General features: G+C 43.9%; 4 protein-coding genes across 7 annotated transcripts; 1 reads left to right on the forward strand and 3 right to left on the reverse strand.

The window, feature by feature from the left end:
- Positions 1–373: 373 nt before the first annotated feature.
- si:dkey-245f22.3 (uncharacterized protein LOC492819 homolog) lies at positions 374–2,126 on the forward strand. The gene is made up of 6 exons (XM_034532059.1): positions 374–436; positions 962–1,064; positions 1,172–1,326; positions 1,392–1,478; positions 1,572–1,766; positions 1,864–2,126. The coding sequence occupies exons 3-6, from the start codon at positions 1,191–1,193 to the stop codon at positions 2,124–2,126; spliced, it is 681 nt and encodes a 226-aa protein (XP_034387950.1). The 5' UTR covers positions 374–436; positions 962–1,064; positions 1,172–1,190.
- A 614-nt stretch (positions 2,127–2,740) lies between these two features.
- On the reverse strand, positions 2,741–9,146 carry tfe3b (transcription factor binding to IGHM enhancer 3b). 3 transcript variants are annotated; one of them, XM_034532732.1, is made up of 9 exons: positions 8,963–9,146; positions 7,497–7,726; positions 7,193–7,417; positions 6,621–6,716; positions 5,711–5,822; positions 5,523–5,579; positions 5,176–5,251; positions 4,861–5,026; positions 2,741–4,309 (listed from the first exon to the last, which is right to left on the reverse strand). In XM_034532732.1, the coding sequence occupies exons 2-9, from the start codon at positions 7,686–7,688 to the stop codon at positions 3,875–3,877; spliced, it is 1,359 nt and encodes a 452-aa protein (XP_034388623.1). In that variant the 5' UTR covers positions 7,689–7,726; positions 8,963–9,146; the 3' UTR covers positions 2,741–3,874. The 3 variants fall into 3 exon arrangements, with proteins under 3 accessions (XP_034388623.1, XP_034388622.1, XP_034388620.1); XM_034532731.1 differs by lacking the exon at positions 8,963–9,146 and adding an exon at positions 7,819–8,224 and having other exon boundaries at positions 4,861–5,008; XM_034532729.1 differs by lacking the exon at positions 8,963–9,146 and adding an exon at positions 7,819–8,222.
- Positions 9,147–9,524: 378 nt separating this feature from the next.
- Positions 9,525–13,917, reverse strand: gnl3l (guanine nucleotide binding protein-like 3 (nucleolar)-like). Of its 2 annotated transcripts, XM_034532728.1 has the most exons (15): positions 13,800–13,917; positions 13,663–13,706; positions 12,836–12,916; positions 12,611–12,727; positions 12,436–12,519; positions 12,115–12,250; positions 11,881–11,984; positions 11,644–11,788; positions 11,448–11,535; positions 11,181–11,358; positions 10,940–11,082; positions 10,711–10,847; positions 10,366–10,532; positions 10,085–10,259; positions 9,528–9,628 (listed from the first exon to the last, which is right to left on the reverse strand). In XM_034532728.1, the coding sequence occupies exons 1-15, from the start codon at positions 13,810–13,812 to the stop codon at positions 9,561–9,563; spliced, it is 1,680 nt and encodes a 559-aa protein (XP_034388619.1). In that variant the 5' UTR covers positions 13,813–13,917; the 3' UTR covers positions 9,528–9,560. The 2 variants fall into 2 exon arrangements, with proteins under 2 accessions (XP_034388618.1, XP_034388619.1); XM_034532727.1 differs by having other exon boundaries at positions 9,525–10,259.
- A 1,706-nt stretch (positions 13,918–15,623) lies between these two features.
- Positions 15,624–17,502, reverse strand: LOC117730764 (red-sensitive opsin). The gene is made up of 6 exons (XM_034532733.1): positions 17,400–17,502; positions 16,640–16,936; positions 16,391–16,559; positions 16,148–16,313; positions 15,819–16,058; positions 15,624–15,722 (listed from the first exon to the last, which is right to left on the reverse strand). The coding sequence occupies exons 1-6, from the start codon at positions 17,500–17,502 to the stop codon at positions 15,624–15,626; spliced, it is 1,074 nt and encodes a 357-aa protein (XP_034388624.1).
- Between the last annotated feature and the right edge of the window lie 1,364 nt (positions 17,503–18,866).

Genomic DNA, 18,866 nt, shown 5'->3' on the forward strand with positions numbered 1-18,866 from the left:
CATATCACACATGGAGATTTCGTGATATACAACTAAGTTATATCCTAATTTGATTGCTCTGTATTTGTGTGCATGTAGTGTATAGCTGGAAACATGAATCTGCTTTTCTCTCATTTCACATGAAATATTTATATATTTAATTACTAGAAAATATAATGTATCGGCATATATATTGCTATTGAGATAGGAAGATAGGAAATTAGCTATTGTGATTGAAGATTTTGAGCATAATACATCTACAGTAAATAAGCAATATTAGCACAACCATTGTGCGCGTTCCTGTTTGTACACGAGAGAGAGAGAGAGAGAGAGAGAGAGAGGGGGGGGGGGGGGGGGGGGAGGTAGAGAAAGAGGGATGTAGTTAAACCTCACAGCTGACATGTGCAGGATGCATCTGCAACGATATGCTGGATCGCCTGCTTCTATGGCCTGAAAAGTGAGTATAACTAGTTTATGACAACATTCTTATCACGCAGAGAGAAATACACAATGCAGGCTTTTTATGTATTCCTGTAAATGAATGATGCATCATATAAAATGTATTTAGAGGCACAGGGTTCAAGGTTTTATTGCTGTGGCTATTGATTCCATCCATCCGATGAACTGAATTAAAGTATAGTACATGTTAATTGTATTTTATTTAAGGTTGTCTTGCTATACCTTATTTACATCATTTGTATCCCCTAAATAAAAAACTAAACACTATTTGTCAAATTATAACAAATAGCTTGAAATGTGGATAAAATACTTCAGATGGACAAATAAATATCTGCAAATAAAAATAAAAATGCCACATAAGGTGAGTCTTATACTTATAGACATTAATTGTTAATGAATATAAAAATCAAGATCTCACATTCTCATATAACTGTCAGGATATCCCAACGCCGCCTTTCATCTACATTATAAATGTTGCCTAAATGGTGATAAATAATAGATTAACTTCTCTGCCATTTCCAAGATGTCCACTCACCACTAACGGCTTCAAAAGTGGCAACACACGTGGCTCTGTTGTATCTGCAGAATGATGACGTTTAATTGTACATCAGGTCAACTATAATAACGTAAGTGAATTTAGCAATATATAAATATATATATACATATATAAATATATATATTTATATACAAATATATATATATTTAATAAAGGAATTGTGCATGTTCCTTTCAGATGAACAGGTGTAGGTGACATGTGCTGTGCCACAATGGATACAAAACAGGATTCTGCAGATATGAATGAAAAGAAGGGTGATGGAAGTGATGGCAACCCAAAGTCCAATGACTCCCTGGCCACGGCTTCAGTGCCCGGTACCGACGACCCAACAGGTGGGTTCACAGATCGGTTCATGGTCATAAACCAACAAGGGTCGAATTGTGGTTTCTTCTAACAGCTGACGTCACCGTGTTTCCAGAGCGGATCTCCACTGAGGACCATGAGCCGTCTCCTACCGACACCTCTGTGAACGGGTTCCCAGAAGGTACTTTGACCTGTGACCTCTAAACAAGCTGCGTTTCTCCACGTGGGAGTTGTTGTTCTCTCGTGTGTTCACGTCCATGTTGTCACGGTGCAGAAACCAGCTCCCACCGAGACCCGACAGGTGGAGCGACCGGAGCTCCCATCGGCTGCCCGGTGGAGCGAGACCAGCCCCGGTGCGCCGCTGCGGAGGCCCGCCGTGACCGTGATGCGAGTCGGTCCCTCACGTCAACCCGCAGGAGTCCGCAAAGCCTCAAAGTCACCGGCGTCCACGCGCAGCCGGGTGGTGACGGTAGGACGCCAAACGGTTGTGCATCCCTTCTTGGTCTCCTCTTTCTCCCTCAAATTGATGCCTCACCTCGCTTCCTTTTCTTTCTCACCCCCTCGAGACCTTTGCGCCGCCATCCTCTTGGCCTGCCTCTTCTGTCACCCGCTGGACTGCTTACCGGCCGCGGCGAGAGGGTGCGCCGAGTGCGCGCGGTGGCTGTGCGGGTTCCTGTGCGGCTGCGAGCCCGGCACCCTGCGGCCCCTCCTGGAGGCCGCCGGCCGCCGCCGTGACCTCTGCGGCGGCCCGTGCGCCTGTCCCGGCTGCCTCCAGGCGTCCGAGTGCCTGGACCTCTCCATGGAGATCTCTCAGATGCTTTACCACTAACACCGAATGACCACAAGACACCGGAAACCAATGGGAATCATTTTTATTCGTTTAAAATCTCCCGGAAAAAGAAAGAAAAAGCCAAACTTGGGAAGGACAAGACACAAAAAGCTACGTCTGTTTATGGTTAACAGTCAGTGTGAGCACTCAGACGTGTCACGTGATTAGTAGCGCTGAGATGTGGAGCAAACCGGTCTGAACGACCAGAGGACACTTTTAAGAACCACCACCAAAACGCAATGGGGTTTTTTTTTTGGCTGCTTGAATAGTTTAAAAAAAAAAAGAAAGAAATGTATGCATATCAATATCTTGGAGGTTGTGTTCAGTGCGTCAGTGTTAACAAAACAAACATATGCAGGTATACTTTCTCAAACACACATTCATGTACTGTTAAATAAGGTCGCGTTGACCTTTGGACAGATTAAATGCCTTTTTCCCCCCAAAAAAATCTGTGGCTATTGTTTTATTTTTATTGAATAATAAATTGCATTGCAGGGGTTTTTCCACACAACAAACAGGTTATGACAGACGTGAGGCTAGTGGTTGGTTTTAAAAAAGGAGGCCAAAGCCCTGAGCATGAGATGCATCAGCTTTTTGATCGTCAACCCCCCCCCCCCCCCCCCCCCCCCCCGAAAGAAGCCACAATCTTGGTAGAGCATGCTAAATCAGTAAAGTCCCCCCAGTGACCGGACGCCAAGGAAAACAAGAGACAAATCACTGAAGACACAGATGTTAGGAGAAAACTACCAAGTAAACTGTTATTAAGGTATCCAAAGAACCGCACTGTAATGAACTACAGTACTATTGTAAAATTGTTCTGCATCTCTCGTTCGGTCTTGCATTTCCACTGGACTTCGTGAATATATTTAAAAAATAAAAACCGCTGATTTGTAATTTGTCGCTACTGTGGAAGAAGTCCCGCTTTGGCCGACTAGCTGCAGCAGCGAGTGAAGGTGCCATTGCTTTTTCTTTTCTTTTCTTATGTATTACAAATACATGCAATCCGGGCATCAGCTGTCCACCGTGTGCGATAGTAATAAAAACAGACAAACGCTCTCATAAAATGCATAGAACTGCCATAAAATAAGGTGCAATTAAATTGCTCAAAATAAAATATTCTTATATACAATATGCAGTAAATATCTCACAAATGTGCCAATTCACCGTAGAAAGATCCCTTCTGTAGCTGCTGGTGAGACAACCCAACGAACCCTGATTCCAGTCAGTCGGAAAAAAAGAAAATAGACTGCATGTGTTGGCATCTCATAATCAAGTTTTCTGTCTTCTTTTTCTTTTTATGCCGGTGTTGTGTTGTGAAAAAAGAAACCTCACAGCTTTCTTCCCTACAAACGGAGCACATAATAAATTCAAGCAAACTTTATATCCCTCTTAAATCTCTGAAGAAAATCTTTACACTATATAAGAATGGAAATATGTCTTAATGCTAAGTCCCCGATGATACAATATTTCATTCGAATAAGATTGCATGTGTGAACCCAGACATAATTATCTGACCAGCTCCAAACAGGGACAATAATAATTAGGCCTGTATGGCAAAAGAAAAACAAACAAAAATCAAGAACAACATGTTAGTTTTGATCTCAATCTTAGCTATTTTTTTGCTTTTTGAAGTTCAAATGCACAGTCCTATAAACAGGCTGACGTTTTTTGTTTTTTTTTAAGGATAGACTGCACATCCTGACATTCTCGTCCCGACAGACAGTCTGTGACCGACCACACGGGGCGCATCACAAGTCCTCGTCCATTTCAAGGCTGCTCCTGCGACTGCTGCTTTTCGAGGCACCTGGTGACAAGGGGGAAAAGAGCGGCTCCGCCATCCTGTCCGGGGACAGGGTGCACCCCTCGTCCATGAGAAAGTCCCCCAAGCCCACGTCCGGGTAGAGGGCCGAGGCCGAGGAGTCGTCCAGCTCGGCGAAGCTCAGGCTGCCCAGGTCCAGGGGGCTGTTGATGGTGACTCCTGCGGGAGAGTCCGAGGAGGGCGGGGACAGGAAGGAGGCCGGCAGCGGCTGCCCGATGCCGGCCGCGCCCAGGCCGAGGAGGTTTTGGGAGGACGCGCACTCTGCGCCGGGGGGCAGAGACGGACCGCCGTGCGGGACCTGCTGCTGTTGGAGCACAGATGGATCAGGACTCAGGCCGTGGAGCCGCGCCTGCATCTCCAGTTCCTGAAGAGAGCAGCAGCAGATGGACATTTCAGACGCCACGTTCCGGGGTGACTGGGATGAAACCTCGGGGCTCTTTGCATGTGAAAAGTGATTTCCTCCCGACAGTAAACAATACCGTAACGCGGCAATAGACAAGTGCTTTGCTTTGACTGATCAGTGTGGAGGCAGACTTAAGCTATAATAACTCAGTGAAACCAATCTTTAACACAGAGTATCACGCCACACATTTATCATCTCTGTGGTTCACTCGACCTGTATTTTCATATTTTGCTGCATTAGTTTCTGGGCGTCAACTTCTATGAAATAACGTAGCGACCAGGTGCCAGATCGTGAGCACCTATGAAAAGAGGAAGCTAAGACAAATGGCGGAAACTGCACCAAAAAAAAAAGAAGCAAAATATAGCGAGCAGCCTTATTCTGTCACACCTCGTTGAATCCAACTTGAAATATTGTAGTTGCCAACCACGGCCGACCAATCCGACCCATTCGGAGTTTAACCACCAGAACCAGCTGTCGCATTGCAAGTTATGGATCGGCCAATGAACACTGACCTGGATGCGCAACATGAGGCCGTGATTCGTCAGCTCCAGCTTATTCTGACGCATGTCGATGTCCTTGGCTCTCTGCTGCTCCTTCTGCAGCTTCCTGATGTAGTCCACGGAGGCTTTCAGTATGGTGCCTTTATTCCAGCGCATCTCGCTGACATCATTGTGATATCAGTATACGTGTATTTTACAGACAAGGGGGGGGGGACGCACAACAGAAAGATTTTTACTACACAACAGTTGCGCGGAGTGATAGTTCTGTAATAGTCAAGTGACTCGGGAAAGAAAAATGAATTTCCAGAACAATCGTACTGCGCTTACGGTTCATTCGTCTTGGGTATCAGAGTACCGAGCTCCTTTATGCGGTCGTTGATGTTGAATCTCCGCCTCCTCTCAACTGCCATGAGCAACACACGTTAGTTTACCTTCAACAATGAGCAATCAGTAATGCAAGCTTCGTCAGAAATAACTGGAAATGTGCAGAAGGAAATAGAAAATGGGGTGTCCTCAAGTTGAAACAGGCAAAATAAATCATTTCAACGGGATGTTGTGATTATTTTTATTTATTTTTTTTATCTAGATGGCACATTCGTTCCAACTGTATTTCCGAGGTGAACAGTTTTTTCCCCATTCAACGAATTGCTCAAAATAAATAAAGCTCGACTCACTGAGGTTATGGTTGTCTTTCTTCTGCCTTTCTTTCATTAGCGTCTTGGTTTCGACATCTGAAAGACAAATGCATCGTGTTCCAAAACGATTAAACATTACACATCTGAAGAAAGAAAGGAAAAATAGTTCTCCTCACACTAAAGAACAACCGGAGACGCGCACGTTTATAAAAGTTAAGATACTGTACCGATAATTTCCCTTTTAATTTTTGGAAGATCGGCAGGGCAGGAGTTGCTAACGGCGAAAGTCGGTGCTGCCATTCCAGAGCTGTTGTAGACATCCAACAGATTCCCCGGGAGCTGCAGGAAATTGAGCATGTTTTCATGTCATAGAGGGCAACTGATTACCATAAACATACAAGAAAATGTAAACAAAATTCAAAATAGAATCAAAGCTGGTGAGACGAACGCTACTCTATGGAGACATCGAGTTATTATTCCCTTTTTAAACTAGACTGTAATCAACGGACGCTGCTTGAGGATAAAGCACTGAATCAGAGCATTAAATATTATATATTAAAAGCTAATACCAGGAGATATTTTTAAAAAAAATAATTATATATATATATATATTCTTTTTTTTCTGTTAAATCACAAAAAGCATTTACCTTACTGAGCTTCTTTTTCTTGTCTTCCAAAAGCATCACCATAATCCTCATTTTATTTATTTTTTTAAAGGCAAAAAGTTTGTCAACACTCTTCTTCTGATCTGTCTTATCTTCTTATCTGTCAAATTAATGGTTAAACTGGCCGCAACGAACTTTCTTTCACGAGTGCAATCCACTCGCTTTCCCCGGCCTTGTGTCCTCGTATAGCTTTACCCCGCCCAGGCAGCACTTTTGTGACGAATAGTAACCGGGTGCCAAAAGTATATATTTACTCCTACGGCTTCAGAATTCCACACACGAAAGAGACCATCCATTCAGAGAATAAACACTCTGGGTAAAAAAAAAAAGGCTAATTGGTTGGACTTCCACAGCGAGAACAGGAAGTACATCAAATGAAGAACCAGTACATATTGGAGAAAACATCTTTTAAAAAAAAAAAGAAGGAAGTATTCACGGTTAAAAAATAAAATCAATACATTGATCTACATACCGTGCTAGGCAACTGAAGCCCTGAGTCAATCAACGTAATGATGTCGTCATTAAAACTGGATTCAAGACTAATGATGTCGTCAATCACGTCGTCAATCTAGATAAAGCAGACGGGAGGAAAAACACCATTGTTACTTAATCAGTGAAGCCCTTTGGGGTTAAATGTGTCGACATGTCTAGACATCGTGTGCTTTGTGACCTAAAACAGCCTCGTGGAAGTACACTCTGTAAGGACGGACACTAAACTTTTCACCCAGTTTAACTGAAGAGGCCTGACTTCACAGAAAGGGGGGTGTGCAAGAGAAGCGCTGGCATGGTTAAACTGTAAGTGCGGTATTTCACATCTTATAGTGACGACAGGCCAACACGGGTACGATGACAAAAAGGCATGCAGCGGGACCGTTGGACAAATCCTTCCAGAGCAAACAAAAAAAGTAATTAAGCTCGAAGTGAGCGAAAGGTTAGACATTTAACTTCTCCAAAAATTGCACTCCAAGTTTGCGGAAAGACGAGGTTTTGCAATCTGCAAATCACCAAAGCCACGCATGAGAAGTTAGAGGGAATTTCCCATACTTCCTCCTTGTTGGATCCGATGTTGAGCAGAGCCATTGGACTGTTGGGGACACTGCTGGCAGTGGGGGCAACTTCAGGGGCCGAACTAGACTGCGGCACAGGCGACAACCCCATGGTCTGAGTCACCGCGTTGTTGCCCAGGGTGGTGGAGAGGTACTGCTTCACCTGCTGCCTCTGTGCCTGCTGGATGTGGTACCTGGTGGGGTTCTCCAAGTGGGTCTGCACCTGAACGTTTAAAGAGTACGTTAATGTTCCGAGATAATCCGACTGCAGTGGACGGACATACGAACAAGGGCGCGCTTACTTTCAGCACCTCCACGGGCACCTGTGCCGGAGGGGGGCGGGCAGCATTCGGGGGCAGTGTGACGGAGATGGCTGGAGTGGAGTCGGAGGCCCGGAGCTGGGAGGCAGAGGTCTGCTGCTGGGCCTCGCGTCTCTCCTGCTCCTGGGCTTGTTCCCGCATCAGCTGCTGCCGCAGCAGCACGCGGGACGACATGGCGGAAGAGCGAGAGAGATGGAGATCTGGGGATGGAGCTGGAAACCAAACAGAGAAACAAAGAGGAGCGTTATCGATTGGTAATGACAGCAGTATTTGTGTTATTAAACAGCTCAATCCTTAAATCAACCTCCATAGTACTCCGGTGATGATGCTTCGGCTATCCAGATGTTACTTCCATTATTGCTACCTACGACATAATTACCAATTTGTATCATCATAATTTAAGATAAGCTATAATGTGGGCAATATCTTAACCAGAGCGTTAGTCAGCTGTTCTTTGGCAACCTATGGAATCTTGCTTGAAACAGCTCGTAAAGCCAACCAGGACGCGATTGTGAAACAACCAGACTGTCTTTGTCAATACAATTGATCACATCTGGGCCAACATCAGCATTCTTATTTCTCAGTGTGCATTCACAGAATTGCCCTCAGCTCGTGTACACTGTGCTGCACATAAAGGTCAACCCTCTCCAGACCATCTGGCCCCGTCGTGTCCTCCTTTTATCCGAGATGGTGTGGGCTCTCCAGGCTCCAACTAAAAGCGTGGATAGGTTGACTTACTTGACGCACACACCAGCCTTGACGCCTCACGGACTTCCGACTTGACACACGGGGGACTTCTCCGAGTAGAAATCAATTTAAAAAAAGGCACCCGACACACGTTTCCAAAAACAAAAAAAATGCAGGCATAGAATTCCCAAAACAGGCTGTCACAAGTTATGCAAAAGTCAACGTTACACGACGGCAGAGTGCTCCACGTTAACTGGTCGTCGGTGTCGCTTCCTTCTCGGGGGGGGGAGGGGGGGGTCGTCGTCTCCACACTGACAACAGTGACGTGTTCATTGAGGACCGGTGCTAATCATCTACTTTAGCCGTGTAGCTACTTTACTTTGAGCGCTTTTCGTAATCACTATTCGTGGTGGAGCTCTAAATCTCGCGTCACCACAGCAGTTATTGACGGCCGCGCGCTGCTCAGCGGCCCACGGCAGCCGAGGCTCGGAGCTACTGTTAGCTAGCTCGCGAGTATTCACGTCGGCGTCCGTTACCGGGACGTCGCCAGTCGCCAGCTGGAAGGAGGTTGGAGGTTCAGCGTGTCTAGTAAAAGGCAGCTGTGCGTTAGGAGCAACTTAAGACACGGTCACGGCAACGTAAACATAGGAAGTTGCATGTTAGCCAAACTAGCTAACGTTACCTAGCACCCGTTAGTCGCCCCCAAAAAGCGGACATAACCTCCAACTGGCGTTTTTTTTAGAGGAAAGGGCAGCACCTACTGTGGCAATGGGGTTGGTTTCGTTAGGTAATCACAGCCATAAATCTCCGAAGTCCTCCGGTTTCTTTGCCATAGTTGAAGTCGTTGCACACGAGCTCCGCAACAGCAGTTAGCCGCAGCACCCGACGGTGTTGTTTATCTCGCGCGGCGGGGTCATCCGTCGCGAGTTACCCGGAACTTGTTGACTGCTGTGAGGTTGCACACACTTGAAAACCGGCCTATTCAGTGTGCAGGTGTTTACTTGTAGGTGGGTTTATAGTTCAAATAAGATACAACTGTAAAGGTTTCGATTAAAACCAGTGCAAGAAAAGAAAAAGAAAAACTTTAGATCTGTATTTAAAGTGATTAAATTCTGATGCAAGTATCAGACATGCAGGAGAAAATCATTTTGTTCACATTTTCCAGTGATTTTAAAGGACCAGTGGCTGAACAGGGATATAATTAACCTTCTGAAAAACAACCATAAACATCTTCATTTTTATAATGAAATGAACAAAAGTATCACGGTTCACCTTTACTAGATGAATCTGAATACTGCTAACTTACATCAAAACGGACACAAATAATGTTTTTCATTTAATCTTTTTATTTAAAAAAAATCAGCCATCTGAAAATGAGAAGTCCATTGCAGCTGTCAAGGTGTCGGAGAGTTTGGTGGCAATTTTGTCTGCAGAGAAAACCAAAACAAATATTAGTTTAATTTTGCATGATTAAACATTAGTGTAAGGTAGAGTGAAAATGCATTACTCCTAACAGAAGCTCGCCTTTATGTGTGTGGGATTACATGCTGATCTTCTGCTACATGGGAGGTGGAAATAAATAAACTACAGACCAATAAAACCTTTTACACAGGAATAGAGGTCTCCGTCACGTCTAAGGCTTGCAGGGTTTTACATTCCCTCTAAATCTCGGGTGGCCTTGAATGCCGTTTGTTTCAATGAGAACAGAGAAAATGAGCCTTGTTGGCCCGTTTACAACCAAACTAACATGAGGCTGTGGAGTCATTTTGTTTCTTTACTTTTTCACAGATTAGGGTAATAGTGTGTTTCAAGAAGTCCTAGCATGATCACACCACAGACAACATTATAAATAGCATTTGGCTGAGACCAATATTCATACAAACCAGCTCTTTTTTGCTGCTTTTTCCTCTTCTTGCCGGCAGCCCGGAGTGCCTGACCCTGCTGTAGAGGATCTACATCAAAGATATCCTTCAAATCTGGAGGCCTGGCTGCAGCATCCTTTGCACGCGAGTTAGTCTTTGACCTCTGAGATTTTATCTCCACTGTCATTGGTCCAAACTATAGGAAAAGTTAAGTTAAAAGGAGACACATTTCTACAAATGTGCTAATTGCATACAGCATACTGTTATCAAGTAAACACTGCAAGGACTGTGCCGTTTCACACCTCTAGGTCCTTGCCATCCTCCATAGATTCAGTTTTGTCTTCAAATTCCGGCTCTTCCAAGAACCCCCCGACCACTTCCAGTTCAGACGGTGGTTCAACCGGGCCACCTTCTGTCATTCCAGTGGTTTCCATGCAAAATCCCATTTGGATATCAGGACAAGAGGATTCTAAAAGACAGCGAAGGTGTGGGGGGGGGGGGGGGGGTTACAACGGAAGGCATAACATTATGTTCTCACTTAAATCTAGTGGTGTGCAGACTTCTGGTTCATGATCTGGGGTTTTTGAAATACCAGCCCCTGAAACTACTTTACCGAACCCAAAAAAAAAAAGGACAAAACTTTTTACCTGCAAGAACCTCCCGGTTTCCTTTTTCCAGCTCATCCCAGTCAAACGCTTTACCCATCTCTGTGACAATCTCAGCGCTGACGTGTGTGGGAAGGGTGTGTGTCTCTGGAGGGTGTGTGAAGTAGCTGATCCTTCCACTAAATAACAGAACATGCGAAAGTTAGCACAATGTTACGACCTATTTGAATACGATTAGTCAAAACATCGAAAAATCGAATTGTTGACTTGCCCTGTCCAATCCATTAGCACACTCTTTGCAGCTTTGTCTGAGTCTGGCAGTCCTCCCTTCCTCAGTTTGCCTTGCCGTCGAGCAAGCATGGCCAAGAACTCCAGAGCGGTGTGAAAGTCTGAAACCCCGTAGTGCTCCATGATCTGTAGGGTCAGAAATATTACTGTAAGGGAGGTGTGCAAAAGACACAATCAGGCAACGCACAGAAAAGGGTTTAAGGGTTTGCTCCGACGCGACGGACCTGCGCCTTGTTGCAGCGTCGAAGGATGGCCTCAACGGGCGGCAGAGGATCTACGAGCTGTTCGATTTTCACACAGTTGCGGAGAATCATTGCCGCGTCAGTCGTTGAAGTCGCCATGACGATGCCGGGGCAATCCAAAAGCTTGATGTGTTTGTCCAGATGCACCTGTTGAAGGCACCTGAAAAAAAAAAAAAAATCCAACCCCGTCAGCAAGACTTAGACATGGACGAGCAGGACTTCAGGATCAGCAGCTCACGGTGTGCTTACTTGGTGACGCCGGGAGTGGCGCCGACATTACACGCTCGCGCCCGCTTCAGACTGTTGATCAAACTACTCTTTCCCACGTTAGGAAATCCTACAAAACAGAAGGGGGGGGGGGGGGGGGGGGGCAAATTATTTCACGTTGGACAACCTCGCCTCACACAAAGAAAGGACCCGGTGCACTGCCGGACGCGGCGCTTACCGACAACACCGACGGTGATCGCCGTCTTTATGTCTAGGTTGCGGCAGTAGTTGGCGAGAAGCTTCATCAAGCAGTCGGCGCCGATACAAGCACTGGTACTGAGCAGCTCCGCGGTGGCTTGCGTCACTGGTACATTGCTGCGTTTCTGTCCGTGGAAATAATGGGAAATGTTATTGTGGCTTCGATCTTAAATGTTCATTTTTAAATGATCAAGGTATACGTTTTAAAACTGCATACCAAGTTCTTGTTCTGTTGTTGAGTAGATGCTTTGAAAGCTACTGTGGGGAACTCATTACGGAGATATTTAATCCACTTTTCCACGATTTCCTTTGACACCAAATCTATAACCAAAGTATTGAAATAATTTCACAGAATAAATATAAACACCAACTACTTTGTCAGCCATTGAAATTGCAGAAATACAGACAATCCCTGAGAGATATACTTTCAAAATGTATTTAGTTAACGTACCAATTTTATTAAGCACTAAAACTATCTTCTTGTTCATTCCACTTTGAATGACTGCCTGCTCCACCTGAGGACATCTGCAGCCAAGAGGGTCACGTGCATCCAAAACCTCCAAAATCACATCTGAGGCCTCCACTACCTTTAAAGAAAAATGTTTTGTTTGGTGTTTAAAATCCACTTCACCGTGGTCTATCACAGCTGAAGGAATAGTGTGATACTGTTTTTCAACATTCATTGACTTCTGATTGCTTTAAATAAAAGGTGAAGAGAAAAAGTGTTGTGTATATGCCGTCAGGAATGAGCACGTATGCAGCATCTCCGTACCTTTTTAAATTCTCTGTAATATGTCTTTCTCGAATTCTCATTTTCGAAATTGACATTCTTCTCCAAGCTCTGCATGTCCATCTCCTGTGAACACAAAGAAGAAAACCCCAAGTCAACACAGTGGCAATTATGCACAGTACGCAGTCTATTTACGCTAAAAAGACGGACATCTTACCTTCTGATCGAACGCCCTCTGTCGCTGCACAATGTCATTCTGAAAGCTTTGCAAATTCCTCCTCTTCATCAGATCTTGTTCTCTGGAGATTTTCTGCCTGTCCTGGAGTTCCTGAAGCTAATGAGGAAATATATATATATATAAATTGAGAGATTGGTTTACCTCAAGATAATATCAGCAATGTAACCTCAAATGGGAGCACAAGCGAGACTTTCAAATATTCACCCTTTGCTTCCGGATTTCTTCTGGTTGTCGGGCATGTGATGTCTGCCCCGAAGCAGCGGCATTTTTTTGTCCGTCTTTAGACTGCAGGGAGAAAAAAAAACATACGAATAGCCTATATTGTATCATAATATATATTATTTTAGTTAATTATAAAAAGGAATCACAGTGCAACCAAAGTCATGTAACAATCCTGTTATTGCTAAATCTGCGAGGACTTGTAAATTGAACCAGAAGCGTACGCAATCAATCAATCAGAGATTACATTACAACCAAAATCTGACTTGTGAATTACATATCGTAAAATGTAGTGCCCCCATACACAAAGAGTGTATCTGCTATTAGTGTGTGTGTTAGCATGCTATACACAACCATCCAACAGTATTGAATCATCTGTTACATTTATGTTTTTCTTCTTTCCATCAATAATGACTATTTTAACAAATACAATTAATTAAAAAAACTTTATTCAGACACTAAATGTATTATTTGCACTAGAAAAAGTTTTATACCCAAAAGAAAAAGAATAAAACTATCCAATTGGTCGTGTTCCCACGTCGGGGTGATTACTGTAGTGTTGTGATAAATGTACACTCGAGTATGGCGATGCAGGGAGCTGGGACGGGATCTTCCAGTCCTCGCGATACTTGGCAGTCTGCGGGTAGTTTTAGATGAGCAACTCTTTACAGTCTCAGTGGCGCTTGGGTTGTCTTGACATTAGCACGTGACATGTTCATTAAAACCGAGACTGAAGCTCACAGCAGGTTTGGACTCGCAACGTTGAGCTCGAGTTAAAAAAGTTAGCCACGTTAGCCGGAGCTCGCGCTTACCTTAAACTTCTCGAGGAAGCCGAGACGTTTGGCTCGTTTTTGTTCTGTAAGAAACAAAAGAGTTCATATAAAAACCAGCCGCAGACAACGGAGTGAATACATTCTGTCAAAGATGTAAACACAAATCAAATACGTACTAGTTTTGGACATGGCTTCTCCGACGTCTCCTTCCTCCTATCGCAGTTCACGTGTGTGGCGAGAGGGTGAACACGCGCGCATGGTGATGACACCCACAACATCCGGGTACATTTCAAAATAAAAGAAGGGTCAAGCCAAAAGACGTGTGTTCAGTGTTTAGAGGAAACAAAACATAGCATGCAGAAGGAGAATGCTGACAGAAGCCTGCGAGGAGCCTGCTGGGTGGCTGAAACTGACCTTTGACCTGCCTGTGGAAGAGAGCAAGGGGGGGGGGGGGGGGAGGAGTTGTGTAATATTCTAAGCAGTGGTGTAAAGTAAAAAAGTAGATGTAAGTGTATGTTGGTTTTCTCTTACTTGATACTTAAGCTCTACTACATTTCAGTTGTTTTCAATTACTTCAATGTCATGCAATACCTTTAATACTCACATAATATCTAATTTCAAACAAAGCCTTTGAAACAAGGGAACACATTGATCTAATATTTAGGCTTTGTTTATGGATTGTCATGTTAAACCATTGGAGCATTTCATTTGAATCAATAATACATAAGTAAAGGCTGTCGATTTTTTAATTTTTTATTATTGTCATGTGTTAGAACTATGAGCAACTGTGCAAGGAGGAAAACCAGTGCCTCAAAAAGTTGACTGTATTACAAAAGATCCGACGACATGGTTCCCAGTCTCCAGCCACACCTTTACTCCACATCTAAATGGAGATGATGCACATGTTCTTGGCACTAATACATGAAACATGGAAGACTAATGTATATAAAGCACATCTCAAAGTAAGTAATACATTTAACCACAAGATGATTTATCGTTTACAGTTAATGTAATTTTCACATATTCATGTTTTAATTAGTGTGTAATCACCTGAAACTAAGCAACCTTTTGTTTTTGTTGGCTTAGAATGAGCCCTTCATATCTACATAATGGGGGCAGATCCTCTTCACAGAGTTATCCATGTTGCACTGCTGTGGCTAAGTTTCTAAGTAAACCCAGAACGGACACACCGAACACTGACACTGTTGTTATGTCACCTGAAGGAGATGCTAGTTCTCGACATGCTTGGAAAGGAGGGGTAAGCAGGAGTATTCAGGGGGTTGGAATCTGCCACCTCGACACTAGATGTCATTAGTCCAACTTTAGGAGATAATCCTCTCTGTATTTTCACTTTAGAACCGCATGTTGGTCACGTTGTGGTTTGCCTCTATAGCCAATGTCCATAAACTGCTCTTCCGCATTGACAATTCATAGAGCTAGGACTATATTTTAAGAGAATTATTTTGTTTTCAGTTGTGAAAATCATGCAGTCTTTTTCAGTTCATCCCAGGTGGAGGTTACAGAGAATCTGGAAGGGTGATCGTGGACTTCTGACTCATAGAATGAATCCCCGACTTAGTCAAGTACTTCTACAGTGTAATATTGATAGTATGTCAACACGAATGTTTCTGTTAGCCTAAACTACCACCAAGCTGGAGCTGCTACATAACCCTATTTTAAAAAGGGGTTTTAACACCTTTAAATATGTGTACGGTCTCGTACTAAACGGGAACATTCACACCAGTTCTAACGGCATCCGATGATCTCTGCACCACCAAAAATAAAACTTTCAGTATGCTTCACATTTATGTTCATTTGAAAAAAGACGTAAGTCATATCATAGTTCATTTGCAATATATATATTTTTTATGTTGTTTTTGTCTTTTGCCAGAAAGCTATATTTACTAAAAAAAAAAAAAGAAAAATGAAACGATACATATATACTGTACAAATCACAATGGTTCTCATTTGTTTCCCCAAAAAAGAGAATATCAACATCTTTATGCAGGAGCCACGGAGGAGACCTCTGTCTTTGATGTGGATACTTCAGAGCCATCATCTGCTTCTTTGCCAAAGAGCTGCATGATACATGTACGGAACTGACGGGGAGAGAATAACAACACGCATGTTAAAAATAAAAAAAAGAGTCTGATTTGGACATAGAAAAAGCTGACCAATGTTACAGTTGTGCTCACCTGCCGGTTCATAAAGACGTAGATAACTGGGTTGTAGATGGTGGCGCTCTTGGCAAAGTATGCAGGCATGGCAGCGGCCAGAGGATGGAAGGCATATCCAGGGTTAGCCGCGGCGAAGCAAGCAAAAGCTGTGTAAGGACCCCAGCAGACACAATATGCCACAATCATGACGACGACCATTCTGGATACTTCTCTCTCAGCCTTCTGGGTGGACTCTGATTCCTTCTGCTGCATGGCAACCTGTGATCCGCAAAGCAACACAGTGTGAGACGCTGCCCGGCGACGATCTGCTTTGCATCGAGCATACGACTGCTGGTGAGATTACTTACGGCACGGATAGCCAACCAGACGGCAAGGTAGCACAAGATGATGATGGCCAGAGGAATTAAGCAGCATGTAATCATCAGAACAACCATGTAGGACTGGACTCCAGGGTCCTCGCTTCCGCTGAATACATCCGGGCCGCAGGAAGTCTTTAGTCCGTGAGGCCAGTACCTGTTGCAAGAAAATGTTTATTTTACCGTTCTGATTCATTAAAAAAAAGCGTTAAAAAAAACAAAACACCAGGTTACCTGCTCCATCCAAATATGGGGGGAGCACACCACACGGCAGACCAGACCCAGGAGAACACTATGCCACTTGTGGCCCATTTGGCATCAAACTTGACGTTTCCAAAAGGTTTGCACACAACTATCCATCTCTCCCAGGAGATGATAGTCAGGGACCAGAGAGCGGTGATACCTGTGTAAAGAATAAGATGCTCAGTAAAGGTTAATTCAAAACACCTTCCAATCAAAGAGGAAAACACAGCGACCGCTTACCACAGACGGAGACGACGTAGCCCTCAAAGATGCACATTGGGTGTCCCAGGATGAAGTAACCAAAAAACTGGTTGCACACACTGATGGTGCTGGCAAACACTGTCTCTCCAAGATCAGCAATCGCAAGATTGACCAAGATCCAGTTCAGAGGGTGTTGGAGTTTCTTGAACTTGGCTGTGGCCACCAGGACGAGACCGTTGGTGAAGACTGACAGGCCGACCACGATGAACATCCAGAGGGTAGCGATGTTGTAAATCCATCGAGGAGCGATGTGGTAGTTGGGACCCTCGAAGGGATCTGAAAGAACAAAAAAAAAGGAATCTCATATTTAGTCCCACAGTTTAGAATCTCAATCTTCTTTTCAGCCCTTATTTATATATTCAATGTTGAACACAGCGTATGTAATGATCATGGAACCCGATGATCTGTCTTGTATTAGGAATGAGACAAAGGTATTTTTATTTTATTGTAATTTTAACTCTAAATGAATTCGGTTAAAATTATCATTTTTAAGACTTTGTAACTCCAAATGTCTGAATGAGTGTGTGAGTATTTCAAATAATTACCAAATTTGATTATTATTTTAAGTCTATCAAATTAAACCACATACTGACTTGTACTAAAGCCGCTGAATTCGCTTTTAACACAATAAAGTCGTGAATCATTGCATCTGAATCCGGTTCCATCGGCACAAACATCGCGTCGATTTCGCTCCGGGTGAAAACACAACCTTTGAGTTATTAAGAAGCCGATACCGTACCTCTGGTGTGATTGCTGTTTGTGTAGACGAAGACAGATCCTCGCGTCGTATCTTCATTGTACCGCCTGGCAGCGAACGCCTGTTTCCCCCACTCTTCTGCCATTCTGATCGTAAAGGGAGGTCCTCAGCAGTTGACCTTTCTTGTCACTTGCAACCTCCGTGGGTGCCTGGTGCTCCACATCTGACTTTAGCTTTTATACTCTGAAGCAGACGTGGACCTCTGATTGGATAAGGAGGTCAGGTTATCCGCGGCGTCCTGCTTGGCAGTGATACGGTGGCAAAGCCACCACAAGGAAAACTTATTTGAACTGTAATTAAAACTATTAGCTTATGACCTTAAGACGCAAAATGCCCAAATAATCTTGAAAGCGGATTGCCGCCCGCTCCCGTTAAAAAGGGAATTAGCTGCCGGACCTTTGACTGACACACAAAAGTAAACGTCGAGCCATCGTTTGATTTCGTCGACACTTGCAGTGGACAACATTGTCTTTTTTTTCTATTCAACTACAGCAATTTAGAATAAGTAATAAAGCAACCCCGAGTGTATCAAACGGTAACGTAAGCTTCAAAGCAAAAAAACGATTATTTTCTTATACTTTTGGATGAAGAGGAATAATTCCACATTGGGACGGACTAATATCATGAAATGCATCCGTTGTGAAGAACTGTGCATATTAAACGTGAGTTCATATTGTGTGTGTGTGATGTCGTGGTAAGTACGGAGATGCGGACCCCGGTGGGCACGAGAGGACAGCCAAGTCTTAAAGCAGCTTAATTGGACAAGTAGCGGAACTATAATAGTCGGTCAGTATTTAAGGTTGAGGCGGGGGAAGTAAGACACTTCTAATCCGTGCAGATTTGAGAGTTCACATCAGTACATTGGGGTTTTTAGACTCTGCTTTGACCCCTACAAGTCACGTCATAATCCCAGCATCAAAGGCAAAGGGGCGAGGGTATCTCATCACCATCTCTGAGCTGGCTTCTGTCTAAAAACACGTTTAAAAAAAGGATGCCGTGATGTGCACGCACGTTGTCTGTCTTGAGTCAGTAAACAGAGGGGGGGGGGGGGGGGGGGGCAGCGTTATTGGCTTGAATAAGAATGAGCAAAAAGAAACACGGAAATAATCAGAAATCAATATCATTGGGCATATTTGACCACGACACACTGGTTTTCAGTATTCGTAGTATTTAGTTGTGAATTTAAGATGGTTTGTTTTGGCAAAATGACGCCCGGCGGCAGCTGTGTCTGTCCAAAGCTCTCCAGGAAAGACACAGCCCAACAGGATAGTGTGCATTTAGCGGATCAGAGGAGCCAGTGATTAAGGAATTTGGCGTCCTCTTGCATTCTTAATTACTTACAGCTTATGTTGCTTTCTAACATAGTTTTAGAAAATGCCATTTAAATGATGCATTGCTCTCTATTTATTTTACATAAAGGCCAACTAGCATCCAACTAGCCCCGGCATG

The sequence above is a fragment of the Cyclopterus lumpus genome, chromosome 5 (assembly GCF_009769545.1).
Source record: "Cyclopterus lumpus isolate fCycLum1 chromosome 5, fCycLum1.pri, whole genome shotgun sequence".
Taxonomy (NCBI): Eukaryota; Metazoa; Chordata; class Actinopteri; order Perciformes; family Cyclopteridae; genus Cyclopterus; species Cyclopterus lumpus.

Bases quoted from the DNA above. Each gene is read 5' to 3' on its own strand.
- gnl3l (XM_034532727.1), bottom strand. The intron at 11,536-11,643 runs GTAAGCGCCGCG...TCTGTTTTGTAG, and splicing joins GATCACCGTCGGTGTTGTCG to GATTTCCTAACGTGGGAAAG. The intron at 10,260-10,365 runs GTGTGAAACGGC...CTTTTCCTATAG, and splicing joins AGGATGGCAAGGACCTAGAG to TTTGGACCAATGACAGTGGA.
- LOC117730764 (XM_034532733.1), bottom strand. From the start codon at position 17,502: ATGGCAGAAGAGTGGGGGAAACAGGCGTTCGCTGCCAGGCGGTACAAT. The intron at 16,560-16,639 runs GTAAGCGGTCGC...TTCTTTACACAG, and splicing joins CTACGTCGTCTCCGTCTGTG to GTATCACCGCTCTCTGGTCC. The intron at 16,314-16,390 runs GTAACCTGGTGT...TTCTTGCAACAG, and splicing joins CCCATATTTGGATGGAGCAG to GTACTGGCCTCACGGACTAA.
- si:dkey-245f22.3 (XM_034532059.1), top strand. From the start codon at position 1,191: ATGTGCTGTGCCACAATGGATACAAAACAGGATTCTGCAGATATGAAT. The intron at 1,327-1,391 runs GTGGGTTCACAG...TTCTTCTAACAG, and splicing joins CGGTACCGACGACCCAACAG to CTGACGTCACCGTGTTTCCA. The intron at 1,479-1,571 runs GTACTTTGACCT...GTCACGGTGCAG, and splicing joins TGTGAACGGGTTCCCAGAAG to AAACCAGCTCCCACCGAGAC.
- tfe3b (XM_034532729.1), bottom strand. From the start codon at position 7,909: ATGATGATACAAATTGGTAATTATGTCGTAGGTAGCAATAATGGAAGT. The intron at 5,580-5,710 runs GTACAGTATCTT...TTTGTCTTTCAG, and splicing joins AATTAAAAGGGAAATTATCG to ATGTCGAAACCAAGACGCTA. The intron at 5,252-5,522 runs GTGAGTCGAGCT...TGCTCATGGCAG, and splicing joins GAAAGACAACCATAACCTCA to TTGAGAGGAGGCGGAGATTC.